At 41.3% G+C, this 15,443-nt stretch overlaps 1 protein-coding gene across 2 annotated transcripts in view; it reads left to right on the top strand.

Annotated features, from left to right (window-relative positions):
* Atp10b (ATPase phospholipid transporting 10B (putative)) overlaps positions 1-15,443 on the top strand; it is a 183,025-nt gene that overhangs the window by 61,999 nt on the left and 105,583 nt on the right. The window contains exon 2 of one of the 2 annotated variants that reach the window (XM_021213839.2): positions 13,828-14,125. In XM_021213839.2, coding sequence (XP_021069498.1) covers positions 13,851-14,125 — 275 coding nt within the window. In that variant the 5' untranslated portion in view covers positions 13,828-13,850. The remainder of the gene's footprint in view (positions 1-13,827; positions 14,126-15,443) is intronic. The other variant, XM_029546265.1, reaches the window with a different exon arrangement.

The following is a 15,443-nucleotide window of genomic DNA, read 5'->3' on the forward strand; positions in this document are numbered from 1 at the left end:
TTTAGCAAATTATACAACCTCTCTTCATTTTTATTATCATTGCAAAATTTTATTTATATATATAATATATATTAAATAATGTTACCATCATATGTTATCATTGCTCTCATTCCAGAATAAAGGGCAACTAGATTCATCTGCACACTATAGACAACTTCTGACCTACCCACAGTCATACTTCCTAAGCCAGAGTCCATTTTATGTGATAATTCAATACAAGTGCAAACTCATTTCTGAAGCTCTTCAAAATGACCTAGTTAGTCTATTTCAGTTCCGGCCTATACAAATATCAAGTCACTTATAAGAAAAGAGGGAACTTAAGGCTCATGAACAAATAGAGAAGGCATCTGAGAAATAAAAGATAAGGTGAAGTGAAGATTGTGAATTTTGACTATGAAGCATGCCCTGAGTCTACTGTGGAAGAGCTCGCTGAGACATAGGGGCATCTTACTGTGAGAATTTCAACTAGAATCCTGAGCAAGAGTAAAGGGTTTGTAATCCTAAGCAATAGGGACAGGCCACACACACTTCCCAATTAATTCCTCTATCTCAAAACTCCAGTCTCTCTTAGTCACTGGGATCCCAGGGGACAGAAGTGATAAGATCAGAATAATTTTGTTAAATGCTTTTTAACAAGTGTTAGCTATGGAGAAAATTAATTTCAAGTTTGTTGTGTCAAGAGAGAAAAACATTTAAAACTTCCAGGGACTATGTCCTTGGTGAAATTGACTCATATATTGTTATTTAAATGAATTACATGTGATTTATTGATGTTAGTTACTATGCTCTCTGAATTGTTTCATTCCAATTTCCAATGCTTCATATTATCCTCTCAAAATGTGCTCCCAAGTCAAAGTCTCAAGTTCCTTAAAGTCTGATGCATATAAATATGAATATTGGGGAATTTCATTCTGGTGTTAAGAAGAATCACTATCACACAGGTATAACTGACCTCAAAGAACTATTTGGGAAGAAAAGTTCAATAGTAAAGATGCTTTTTGGAAAGTTTTCAAATCATTGCTAAGTATAAGTTAATGGTTTTTATTCATCATACAAACCTGGCACTTCTTAGCATTGGTCACTCTACCTAGGGACATGTAAATGAATAATTGTTCCCAGGAGGCACTGAGGTAGAGTGGTGACTGTTCCCAGGAGGCTCTGGGGTACAGTGGTGACTGTTCCCAGGAGGTACTGGGGTTGATTGTGACTGGCATGAAAAAGCCCTCTATTCAGTCAAGCACATAGCTGATTACACAGGACTGAGAGTTAAAATGAGATAAGGACAGAGAGCTATAAACCAATCATATTTTTCATGAGAATAATCATAAATGAGCATTTCCAAATGGATATAGAGAAGCAGAGTGCTGGTGCTGATGCTGAGGAAAAGATGTGCATCAAAGGGAAAGACCCCATGACTAGATTAGAGTGTGACAGGAGATACTGAAGCAAAAGCTGGGAAGACAGGCTATGTGTGGTAGAACGTTCTGAAATTATATTAAAGTTTTATTTAAAGTTATATTACTTCTACTTTATTTTGGGAAATCGAAAGCCAAGAGAGAGTAGTACAGTGATAGCTTGAATGGATTTACACTTAGATAACATCTTCTGACTTACCCAAAGAACAAACTGGGTGAGAGGAAACTTACTTAGAAAAAAACGGGACAAATTGTAGTAATATTTAGGCAACTGAGACAAGAAGGGAGCAAGGCCTGATGTGGTGGGGGGTATGGTTGGGTTGGTGTACGGTGTAGTGGGGTGGGGTGGGGTGGGGTGGGGTGTAGTATGGTGTGGTATGGTGTGTGGTGTGGCAGGGTGGGGTAGGGTGGGATAATAGTGGGCCCAGAGAAGAACAGACAAAACTGACAAGTGTTTGTGGTTGGAATCAATAGGACATGGAAAGTGTTTCAATACAAATACAGTCAAAGCTGCAAGCAGTCTGCCATTCCATGAGCTATGGAGGACAGGTATCACAGATGTATCAGGAAAGATAATGAGTCTTTTTGGAGGCAAACTGAGATTTGCATCCTTAAGATATTCACATGGCAATGTCTAGAAAGAGCTGGTTCCTTGAGATTCCTCCTCATGTTGGAGTGAGCTATTTTAAAATCTTGTTATATTTAGAGATGGTAGAGATGAAAGAGTTTAGTTGTTTATTTTTAAAGTATGAGAATGCCCATACTCAAGCACACATGCGTGTAGAATAATTCAACCAAAGCAAAGTGGGTGAAAATGTGTTCCTTTCTGGAAAAAAGAACAATGTCCTGTGAGTTCCTTTTTGCTCTAAAAGGAGACAAGGCTGTAATCTGGAGGCAAGGGGGCCAGGGCAGGTTCTCATCAGGCTGTCCAGACAGGTCAATGTGAGAACCTGATTGAAAACATAGGGAATATGCATGGGTCACAGCAACTCCCTCATCTTATAAAGGAAGGAATTAGGGCCTAAAAAAGGTTCTATCGCAGACACCCCAGAGTCATCTAGCTGAGTGTAGGATGAATAAACCAGACAACTTCACTTGGCCTACCCTGACCTTAAGGATCGCCATGAAACCAGTGTGAACCCTAATCCCAAGCCCCTCCTTGCTCTCGAACTCAGAAATCCGCCTGCCTCTGCCTCCCAAGTGCTGGGACTAAAGGCGTGCGCCACCACGCCCGGCTGTCGTAAAGTTTTATTAACGATTTTAAGGTTACACAGAAGGACATTATACCTTATTACCATATCATATATATTTTAAGTGAGCATTTCACTCTTCTGCCGGGAGTCACCAAAACCTATCTTTAATTTTGATTTTCCATGCCTTTCCTAAGTAATTCTCCTCCCCTTGCCTTTTCTTCTTCCTCTTCCAATCTTTGACTTCCTCCCAAGTGTGTGGTCACAGAACATCTCTTCAGGAAGAATCCTCTGGAGGCAGCAATCCTGCACATTTTTTTTCTCACTTTACTTTACAGGTCTAGCCACTTGTTCTTTGTGCCGAAACAAGTAGTTAGTTCATTTGTCTTTGATAAAGCTCTTCCCAAATTTCCTGTCCCCTGCTGCCCCCACCTCAATCTTTCCTGGACATATTTATCAATGTGTGCCTTGTTCCACGTGGAGGTCTCGTCAATCAAACTGGCCTCTTGCCTCTTAATTGCTTGTAGCCCTATGAACTTTGTACAACTTTCTCCACCCTTCAACTAAGCACTGATTTATTCCACATCTGTGAGCAATTTATTCCCTTTTAATTAGGCACAACTTAATTATTTTGCCATTAAAGCAAACCAAAAGAATCTATAAAGCAACTTTTAAGTGAAATCGCATTTCTGCCTGGAGGGATATTAACATGAAATTATGCAGCTCATTTTACCTGTCTCATACAAAGAAAAGATTGCCTGCATTGTCTTTTAATTTCCCCTGGTCTTTTATCTTCCCTCAAGAAGATAGCTGGGAAATCAAGGTTAGACTAGGGAGGGAAACTAGAACAAAGAAGCTTCATTTCAGAGAGCAGAAATCTGAGTGCGGGTAAACTGTGTTGCTTCAGGTTTGCCATGTGGTAACTTCTATGCAATGGTCAAGGGGTAAAGGTCTCACCTCTGTCCCCAGAGCTCCTTATGCAGAACAATCTAGGTAGGATGAAAAGTAGAACTTCCCCAGTTGCCTATTCTGGCACTTTCTGGGTCCTTGATTGCCTCTAGACACCCAAATCTGATTCACTGAATTGTCAATTCTACTTGTTCAGGAATCATGCCTTACATCTAAGAGTCTCTGAGGTTCTGTATCAGCCATTTATTCAATTCTCCATTGATTTTCCACCCAGCTAACTTCGCATATATCCTATCTATCCAACCATTTCACTGGCTCAAGAACCCTGCCTTCTGGTGCATTCTCCCTGTGTTAGCCAATTCTTTCAAGAAATCCATAATGGCCTTGAAGAAATGTCTAGTACATGAAGCACATATGAATTTTCTGTTGTCTCATTGTTAGTAGACTACCTCAGGTCAATGTGGTTCAGAGCTAATCTCTTGAGCTCAATTTGGAATATATCACTCAGATATCAGAGAGGCAGAATAGAAATCGAAATTATAGAATGTCTATGAGCCAAAATAAAGAGATGGGCATGTCCATATCCTGTTGTCAGGCTGCATACTGCTCCTGTGGATCTCACTGGACTACTTTCCTAAATGTCCACGTTCTTTCAAAGCATCCAAGCCTCCAAATGCACTCAGAATGAGGCAAAGAGGCTGGTTCTGGCTTTGGAAATTAGACTATGAAGAAGGTGCTATAGTTAACTTCTGGGTCCCTGACCTGGCTATATATCAAATCACACGTTGAAGTGACGAGGTGGAGGGAACTTGGATCCCTGAGTCACTGGATAGAGGATAGTCACCTCCATTTGAAAACTCTTCAAAGATTACTCCAAGCCAATGAAATGTGTTCATTGATTTAGTTCCTAGCTTAGCTTCTCCCACTTTGACTCATTTGCCAAGCAGCGTGAGCAAAGATTGTTCAAGGAAGAGAAGTAGCCAGAAGCCTAGGCATGCATGCACAGTAGCATCTGGAGACTGCAGAGCCAGAAGGAAAGAGGTAGGCAAAGGCAGCTAGACCATATGAAGTCACAACATAGACAACAGTGGAATGTAAAACCCAGATCTTACATAATTACAAAGCTATAAGAAGAAAGCTGTTGTGGGCTGACTTCCTCATTAGAACAATAACTCTGGAGCTATATGGAGGCTGTTTACAAAAAGGAGTGAACAAGAATGTGAGAAGAAGTTAGAAGCTTGTGGTTTTGTAAGATATTTAGGAGGCAAATATGGATGGAACTAAAAATAGACTGGCCATAGTAGCAGGAGATTCAAGATGGATGTTAGAGACCCTATAGTGGAGATAGGGATTACTAAAGTCAGATTGAACTTTGGAGACAATCTCAAACATTCATGATGTAACACCCAGAATGCAAGGGAAAAAAAGACAGTGGAATATGTGATCCAATTGAAGAGAGAGTTCTGATCTCCAAGGATACCAAATGGGAGGCCAACTTCCTGGGTAGCATGGACATCATGAGTTCTAGTGAACTTTAGAGACAGCATGTAGCACAATAGACTAGAAATACACTTTGGCCTATTTAAAAATGTTTTCTCTTTAAAAATCTGTTGGAGTAAAATTTAATAAAAATAAAAATCATTAACTCAACTAGTGATGGCTGAGCATGGTCTGCGGGTGATTCGGGGAATCTTAGAGGTCTCCCTTTTAATCATACTCTTCCCCCAGGGAAGATGTTTAGTTACTAAAAGATCTACCTGGGGAGATGACTCCATCACAGACGTGCTTACCTTGTAAGCGTGAGGACTCAAATTCAGTCCCCAGGACCCACATTTTTAAAAGAGCCAGATACTGTGATACAAACTTATAATCCCAGAACTGGGAAGGAAGAGACAGGTGGATCCCTGGGCTCCCTCCAAGGTTTCCACCTATCCAGGCATCCTTGTAAGTTATTCAGTCTTTGGCTAGTCTACTCCCATGAAAACATTGTTGATAGGGTGGGTCTCAGGATCATAAAACTAGGGAATCTCTCCAATGCTGATTTCTGTCTTCTAGAGTACGCTTCTACAACTAAGACTATTTTCTTAAAATTCAATCATAATTTCTGAGGATGAAAGAGATAATAAATAATAAATTAATTATGTGATATAGTCTAAGTTTAAAATGCTCAACTATGCGCAGGGGGGAAAAACAAGGACATCTTGGCACCTAATAAACATAGCTTTTCCTAAAAGAGACGAGAAAGAAAGAAAATGTTCTGGAGAGAAATCATTTTTCCCTCCTCTGCTGACATCCATCTCTGCACCTGTAAAATAAGCAAAAGACTACATGCAACAACAAAAAAAATTGAATCCAATCAAAATAAGTGGAAAAAAAAAAAAAAAAAAAAACGAGACAAGATAACTGAGATTTCTTTCCTATCGGTCCTCTGGCCTACTTGAATACATGCATCGTCAAAAGGGCCAGGGCTAGCTGGATTTTAAAGCTAATGAATTTATATCAAGGCTAATGAATACCTGCTGTTGTGGTTGCTTTGCCTCTTCTGTGTGTGTGTGGGGGGGGGGGTTCCAAAGCTGTCAGGAGCTTCCTCCCTGCTAATAGGCAAGCTTCCATAGGAGAAGGACCAAGGCTTCATGGGACATTGAAATGTTTCTGAACCTTGTTCCCAGGACATCAGAGACTGAGATGGCACAGACAGATATTGTAATCGACCAATAGTTTTCAAAGTTTTTTAATCTTAATGGACTCAGATCCTATTCGTGCCTACTTAAGACATTGAAAAGTCCATTGAAGGCCTTAACTTCAGTTTATAAGTAGTCCAAGTCAACATTTAAGCCTCAAAACCAGTTGACTTAAATTCTATCACATTTGATTAAACAAATGGTATTTGGACAAGCTGGAAAATAGAAAAGTGATTCAAGAACAATTGCAAAGTATTTTTTGAGATTCACACATTTAGCCCTCAGCATGTAGCTCTGTGAAAATTCTTGCTTACTGATGTCTGAACTTTCTTGTATTCTAATTCAAATATCAGGATAGTATGCTATTTATTAAAAAAGTATAGAATCAGGGTGTGTGCATGTGTTTGAAGAGGTTGGGGGAGTATTATGGGTGCACATGTACATGTGTGCACATATATATGGACGCCAGGGATCAACCTCAAATGACGTTCCTCAAGATGGCTATCCATAACTTACTGTTTTATGTTACTTTACTTTCAAGACAGGGATTCTCACTGGAACCTGGGATGGCTGTTTAGCCTAAGGCTGGATGACCAGCAAGGCCCAAGGATCCTCCAGTCTCTTGTCTTCCCAATACTGAGATTTTAAGTGAGCCAATCAACTTGCCACCCCACAACTTTTTATGTGGGTTCTAAAAGTTGAAGCCAGGTACTTTTGGTCACAGAGTAAGCCCTTCATAGACTGAGGTATCTCTTTGGCCCAAGAAATTGAGTTTAAATTTAATTTTAGAGTTCTTCTTTCCTCCCCATGATCCTGCCCAACTTGTAATTTTTAGTACATATGTTAGAAAGTTATAATATGAGAAGGGATGTCAGTCTCTAGCTTTTCTTATTCCACTTTCTAGCCATCTTGGGTCAGTTTCCATTCCCTCTCCCACCTCCACCAATTTGACCACTGCTTCTCAGAACCCTTGCCAAACCCCTGCCCACCCCCGTCCTTCTCACTCACACACCACCTGCACACCCCTCCCTAGCTGCCTCCCATTTTTCTCCTGACCTCATAGAAGCACCACCTCCTAAGAAACAAAGTCCCATCCTGGCTGAGTGTGACGTCACTGTCCAGCCTTCCTTCGCAAGCTCTTCTACACTAATGAATAGACATGCTTGCTTCTATAAATAGGTACTTACAATTTCTTGACTATAGTAACGTCATTTCAGAAGGATGCCCATGTGTGTCTTACTCATCCTGTTCTAAGCAAGGGTCCAATGAGCATCTGTTGATTCCAGGAATACCTGGTCAACTCCCTACAGGAGAGGATGAAGTGTGCTGAAGCTGAAAGGGAAGGAAATGGAAAACAAAAGAAATCAATAAGAAATGTGAGGCAGGCAAAACAAGGAAGTTAAGGTCTGGGAAATGACATTCCTTTTTAATGGACTAGGCTAGGCTAATGACCACCTCATGAGAATGGCCCCTACCATCTAGAAGAGATTCTGCGCAGAGAAAAATAATTCTGGTACTTCAAAGCAGGGTGGTTTTGTGCATAAAGTAATGGATCTAGGTAATCTTCAAGTTTACTGGTAATGGGAGGCACCCTCTAAAGAAGTGGAGAGAGAGAGAGAGAGAGAGAGAGAGAGAGAGAGAGAGAGAGCGCGCTTTACAACAGGGAAGACCTTGAGCAGTAGGATATGCCCTCCCCTACCATTCTGAGAGCAGCAATAAACCACACCTCAGAGGACACGTCCCACAGTCCTTGCTTCCCGTTCCACTGTTGGGAAGAAGCACGTAATTCAGACGCAGCACATAAATGAGGTGGAAGGCTACAGAACTACCTTCCAACCTACAGCCTCAGTCCCTCAGCTCCTCCTGGTGCCTGCAATCCACCTCCTCCATCCCATCGTACTTCTGCCTAACACCTCTCAAGACTCCCTCCTTCTCTTCCTCACACCAAGGGAGTAACTAGTCGTCTGACCCAGCCCAGACTTTCTAGTCTCAGCTGCTAGCCTCTGCCACTGTGGGTGGCCAAGCATCTCAACCCGAACGCCAAAGAAATTTCGATATCTGCTTCTAGATCTGGCCATCTGCTTGCAGGACCATCCCCCCTAACCTGCCTGACGTTTTTCAAGGAGTCTCCTCTAGTTCAGTAATTCTGTATGTGTGTACATGCATGCCTGTGTTCATGAGAAACACGTTTTTATGAACCATTGTGCTTGTCCCCACTCTTAAATAGTTCAGAATGAATATCCTAATAACGGGAATATTTTTTATAACCAACACATAATCACTGAAAACAGCCCAAGTAAGATAATTAACATTACCGAATCATGACACTACCTAATCTGCACTTTGTTTTCAAATTTTATCCATTTCCTAATGATGCTTGTATTTTCTTAATGTATGGAAGCATCTTTATTTCTCTAGGATTTTCTTTGATGTTGTTGTTTGTTGCTGTTGAGACAGGGGCTGGCCATGTATCTCAGGCTGACTTTGAACTCTAAAGCTTCCTCTTGTCTCAGTCTCCTCGGTGCTAGGGTATTAGATATGACCCACCATGCCCTGCTCCTTCCAACTCGTGGATCTCTGCCCTCCAGCTAAGAATCCCATTCAGAATAATGTTCTATCTAGCTTTTACACTTCCCTCTCCCACACGCAGTTCCACGGCTTCCTTTGATCTGTGACACTTTAAAAGCACAGGCTACTAATTTTGTGAACTAACCCCTAATTTGAGGGTTTTTAAAATAATGTTTCTGACTCATAAGTGATGTCATGTTCTCTTTATATCATATCAGAAAGGCACAAGATGTCAAAGTTTCTCAATGTTATTATTCTTTAAAATTATGAAAGTATCCAATTCATTATCAAACTTCCCTTCATTAATTTGACACCCATTGTTCATATCTGTTTTCCATCCTCCTCCAAAGCTGGAGATTTAAGTCCAAGACCTTCACGAATACAAGGCAAAAAGCTTCTGAATGAACAACATCCTGGCCCTCATCTGCTTTATTTTTTAAAGGAAGATTATCATACTTCTTTCTTAACATATTTGTAGGAATTAAGTCCAGGGTCTTACAGGTATTGAGCAAGCCCTGCACCACTAAGCTGGATTCCTCTTTTAATCCCTGACTTTAACTTTTGTTTTGTGGCTGACCTTCTCTAACTTGCCTGAGCTGGCCTCGAACCTAGACTGTAGTCCAGGTAAACCTTAACATTGTGGTCCACTTTCTTCAGGCTCTTGAGTGGCTAGGATTACGGCCTTGTACCTCAAGACCCAGTCTGTTATTAAAAATAAAAATAAACATGTGATTTTGACAAAGAGGGGTTTAAAACTACCCCACAAACAAATACCTGCCTCTCTTGTATCAGTCTAATGTCTTTATTTTTAAAAGCCTTACCACCAAAAAGAGAGAGGACTCTGATATGTAGAGCATTAGCCAAGGCAAGATTTCTCATTTGCATTTTCAACTCTGTTCATGAATTATCTTTTCATTTCCTCTGCCTTTGCATTCAAAGGGAACCCATGAAAAGAGCCTATCTTTGTAATGAGAAAGAAGAAACACAGTATTCTTTCTGGCGTCCAAATGTCATAATATTGCTTTTGGTCCCATTATGATGGGCATCTGTAATTACATATTTTTTTCATAGCTAATACAGGGGTTTATGTAGTCTCTGAAGAGCTCCCTACAGCTCTGGGGTCTATAGATTGAAAAAAGAATTATTCAGATTGATTAAAGCCATGAGGAAAGTGAAGATGGGGATCAGGTCATGTGAGCATGAGGAAAGTAAAGTATTATCATTTAAACTACAAATGGAGCTTTTTTTTTTCCTCCTAAGTGATCAGATATAGCAGCCTGGGCTGTTCATTGTAAGAGTAATAACAACTGACATTAAGTCATGTATTTATTCAAGAAAAAATAATCCCATGAGCCCAGTACATGAAAAAGACCATTATATACAGCTTCTAACTTCACAAAGTATATCTTTGAGATATTTCCTTCTAGGATGTTAAGTAAATCGGTGTAGAGGAACTTTGAAGGTTTAGTTGTGGAATCTGTTAATGAGCCTGGCAGCACGGAGACCTGAAGCGTTCTACAATTGCTGATTACCTTTCAGTGACTGGGACCAAAATACCCAACAAAAACAATTTCTGCAAAACAGCCTCTTTGTGGTTCATGGAATTCAATCCAAGGTTGCTTGGCTCCATGTCCTATTGCCATGCATGACCAAGGCCACTTACGAAAGAAGCATTTTATTTCGGGCTCCGGTTCCCAGAGCATTAGAGCCCATGATCACCATGGCCAGGAGCTTGTCAGCAGGGAGGCAGTCATGACAAATGATGAAGCAGTGACTAAGGACTTACACCCTGATCTGCAAATAGAAGAGAAAGAAAGAGACTGGGAATGGAGTGGCCTTTTGAACCTCAAAGCCTACCCAGTGGCACATCTCCAACAAGGCCATACCTCCTAACCCTACTTAAATAATTCTACCAACTAGAGACCAAGTATTCCAAAATATTTGCCCATGGGGGCTGTTCACATTCAAACCACCAAACTCCATGTGCTTAGGCAGAACTTTGTGGTGGAGGGAGCACCATCTAAAAGCTCTGACAGTGGCCAAGCCTCTTCCAGAAAGGGCCTATAAATGCAAAGCAAACGTAAGGCCTGAAGAGCAGGGGTCCCCGCATGGCAAGAGCCTGTAAGGCCAGGACCTCCTGGCCTTTCCGGAGGGATTTCTTGGTTTACTTTTGCCTTGTGTTTGCAGTTTTTTTGGCTCTGCTATTGGCAGTTTCTCCTGACACTTTGTCTATAACAGACATTTCCCTAGAATCAGAAAATGAAAACTCCAGCCGTGATTCACTCGTGTTCATCTCTGAGGATCCTGGGAGCAGAAGAGACCACTACTCCGCTGCTCCTTAATGAGGATGATTTGGTTGAGTCAACACGAGAGCTGGTCTGGGTATGTCAGCTGATGTCCAGGTGTTCTCTCCCGACAGGAACTTGGCTCTGGCAACAATTTGCCCACTCAGCTGTTCCAAACAACAGTTAGGTGATTATCAAAAATTGAGAAAGGTCTTGCCAGATCATTGGTCCCAAGAATAAATGAGAACATTCAGAGATGCTAAAACAAGAGAGAGGAACTGCGTCAGGTTACTAATTTGCTGGGAGCCCTTGTCATTAAAGGAGCTAGATCTCCTGATCAGGATGTGGGGAGACAGTAGGTACCAATAAATAAGTCAGAATTTCCTGGATATATAGGTCTATCACCTCTTTATACTGTAACTGCAATTACGACCAACTACAGACACTTGGCTATGTACCAGTGTTCTGGGTTAGATATTAACTGATTGCTGAGGCCAAGTGGATTATGGGTTACCAGAAAAAAAAGCAGGGATTGAGGAGGAGAAGGAAGGGAAAAGTACAGTGTGCACATTATTGGTAATGTAGGAGGTTCTTAAAAGAGGTTGTTCATGACAAAATGAATGTAAAACTTTTCAGCTGTGGAAAAAAATAGATATATGAATAGAGGAAAACTGAGCTGTCTTCACGCCAGGGTGTACGAACTGCCCTTCTCGGTCCACGTCTTTCACAGACTCCATACATTCTCCTTCAGGTTTGAAACCCACTAGAGCTGGGGTCAGGCCTCTCTTCTTCCTTTTCTGATGGGTAGAAGAGAAGATTACACAGGCTGGGGCCAAAACAAGTCACAGCCCAGAGACTTACTTTATCTGCCAAGAGGCTCAACCTCCTACTTTTCACCAGCCCACAATAAAACTGTCACAGCGCAAATGCATCAAGGAGCTAATTCACTGACTGGAGCCAGAGCTGGAGTTGGAGTAGGTGTGTCACTGTGGGTACGGGCTTAAAGACCCCATCCTAGCTGCCTGGAAGCCAGTGTTCTGCTAACAGCCTTCAGATGAAGAGGTAGAACTCTCAGCTCCTCCTGTACCATGTCTGCCTGGATGCTGCCATGTTCCCACCTTGATGATAATAGACTGAACCTCTGAACCTTTAAGCCAGCCCCAATGAAATGTTGGCCTTATAAGACTTGCCTTGGTCATGGTGTCTGTTCACAGCAGTAACACCCTAACTGAGACAGAGGTTTATGTATGGTGGGACCCAATGCTTCAGGCTTTTTGTACTCTGCCTACAAGCTACATCACCAGACCCGTCCATTTGATATCCTGCTCTGAAATGTTATAAGGTTAAAATTTTCATAGCCAAAGAAACCCTAAAGGCTAAAGAACTCTTGGTAATGGAATCCATGTGACATAGAAATTGAAGGAGGCAACTCTGATGGGAGAAGTGGACCAGAAGGGGGAAAGTACAGAGAGCATGCAGGGGGCGGGTGGAGGGGACAGTTACAACAAAGTATGGTGACATAGATGGAAAAAAATGTTATAATAAAACCCATTACATAGTATGCTCACTTTTTAATTTAATTTAATTTAACTTTTGGTTCTTGGTTTTTTAAGACAGGATTTCTATGTGTAGGGTTGGTTGTCCTTGAACTCTCTCTTTAAATCAGGCTGGCTTTGAACTCACAGAGGTCCTCCTGCCTTTCCCTCCCAAGTGCTGGGACTAAAAGTGTGCACCACCACCTTCCAGCCGTATGTTAACTAATTTTTTTAAAAATTCAATTAAAAAGTATTTAAAATATAAACGTTTCTCATTTTGCCTTAAAATATGTCAACACAATTTTATGTGCTGCCCAATTTTTTCCTCTCAAATTTGTTCCTACATGGATAGCGTTAAAAATATGGCTATTATTTCAGAGGACCTAGGTTCAATCCTCACACCCACATAGTGGCTAACAACTGTCTGTAAGTCTATTTCCAGGACATCCAATAACCTCTTCTGGCCTCTTCAGGCACCAGACACGCAAATGCTACACAGACAAATATGTTGGTAAAATACATATACATAAACATATACATTAAAAATTTAAATTAACCACATTAGCAAAAGATGGTAAAAATAGCTTTCTTCATTTTTAAAAGCCAATTCATTATTTTAAAGGTTTATTTATTTTATATCATGTGTATGTGTACATACCTGAATGTATATATGTATGTATGTATATGACGTGTATATCTAGTGCCTACAGAGCCCAGAAGAGACTATCAGATCATGAAACTGGATTTGCGCATAATTGGCAGCCAGCTGATATCTGGAAACTGAACTCACTTGGGTTTTCTATAAGAATTGCACTCTTAAGCACTAAGCCATCTCTCTAGCCCCTCTTTCTTCTTTTTATGTTGAAGATGAACAAGGTGAATGGAGAAAGTTTACTGTTAAGAATGAACCAAATTTAGCCTCCTAGCATCCCATCTTTGCAGACCATAATTTCACTTTTCCATGACATCATCAACCATGTCATCAACAACTGCCACACTGACACCATCACTTGCTTTCACAATGCTGATCCTTGTGGTCGTTGTATAATTTTTTTATTGTTTACTTAATGTATCTGACCTTAAAACAGGTGCATTGCAGGGGCTTTTCTATTTTTCCTAAGATTGGACCTTACATGTACAAAAGAAGAGATACCATGTTGTACTTTCCTCCTTACCGTAGTGACTTCTTGTGTACACATTCCACTCAGCCCTCCTGACCACAGCAACTTCCTGTGTGTTTGCAGACTATTGTCACCTGATTCCAGAAATGACTAGCTCTCTTGACTTTTCTTGGCTCCGATGGAAATGGCGAACCCAAGATGGCTTCTCCCAATCTCCTTCAGAAACCACACCACTGCTTTCTCCAGAGACAGACAGGCAGAGCCACAACCCAACAGAGCAGCGGGTGGTGTACCCCAACAACAGCATGTGTCACCAGGACTGGAAGAAGATCTGTAGGAGGTACCCAGGCAACAGCATCTCTACAACCAAGTACGCTCTCCTCACCTTCCTGCCCCAGAATCTCTTTGAGCAGTTTCACAGGTATGCAGCTGGGTCCCCCAACAATTCATGCCTTGGCCTAGCATCGCCACTGAGATGATGCAGTTCCCTTTGATATCCAAATGTACATATAGAGCAAGCTTCTCTCATTTATCAAGTGTTGACTTATCACATCATGTGTTTTCATAGTAACACATGATTTGAAAGAAGAGACGGAACTCATGGTTTGCCCCATCTAGCGAACGAGACACACATTAATTTTTAAATTGCCAAATTGATTTAATTCTATATCTAGAAAAAATACTTGCAAGGAAAGGTATGTGGTACTTTACAGTGTGAATTTGGTAAACAAAACTATGTCAGCAAAGACTTCCTTGAACAAGTAATAATTCAGACATGACTGGATGAAAAGATAAAGAGACACTCTGGGTAGATGACTCACTGAAGGGTAAAATATTCACTGAGCCAAATGTGAGGACTAGAGTGTTCAGATTCTCAGAACTGTCAGCGACCTTCCCGCCAGCAGGAAAGACACCGCACAACAGGATTCTTCGGCACACGTTTATTGGGAGAGCTTGATTGCTGTGGCGAAAGATCCCGAGCCCTAGAACTAGCACTGCTTTTATAGGCCTAGGACTGGTGTGGCTATGTCTGATTGGTTCTGTTTTCAGTCCTTAATTTACATGCCCCAGGACGGGCTGTGACTTGGCGTGAAACCCATTTGCACTTGCGCACATTGATTGTTTACCCGAAATACACGGGCGGTGGTCAGTGGTAGCCAGCGCCATCTTGTAATGGCATTACATGGCTTCCCACACAGAACCCCTCTATAATCTGGGCAAGTGTGAAGCTAGCTGCCTGCAGACCCAGATCTTAGGAGACAAAGAAAGACAAGGGAGCCCCAGAGTGAAATTGCCTTGTTTAGATCAGTGAAATCAATGAGCTCTAGGTCAAGGATGAGACCCTCCTCATTAATTAAGTAGAGAGTGGTTGAGGAAGACTCCAAGCATCGACATCTGGCATGTACACATGTACACATGCACCTGTATACATGCACATGTACCCCACATACATGTGAACATATTACACATAATCCATACATTTTAAGGACCCGATGTTTTTATTATTATTATTATTATTATTATTATCATTATTATTATTATTATTATTATTATTATTATTATTTTCTTTATTTACATTTCAAATGCTATCCCAAAACTTCCCCATACCCTCCCCCTGCCCCTGCTCCCCTTCCCACACCCACCCACTTCTTGGCCCTGGCCTTCCCCTGTGCTGGGTCATATAAAGTTTGCAAGACCAAGGGGCCTCTCTTCCCAATGATGGCCAATTAGGCCATCTT

The sequence above is a fragment of the Mus pahari genome, chromosome 14 (assembly GCF_900095145.1).
Source record: "Mus pahari chromosome 14, PAHARI_EIJ_v1.1, whole genome shotgun sequence".
In the NCBI taxonomy this organism is placed as follows: Eukaryota; Metazoa; Chordata; class Mammalia; order Rodentia; family Muridae; genus Mus; species Mus pahari.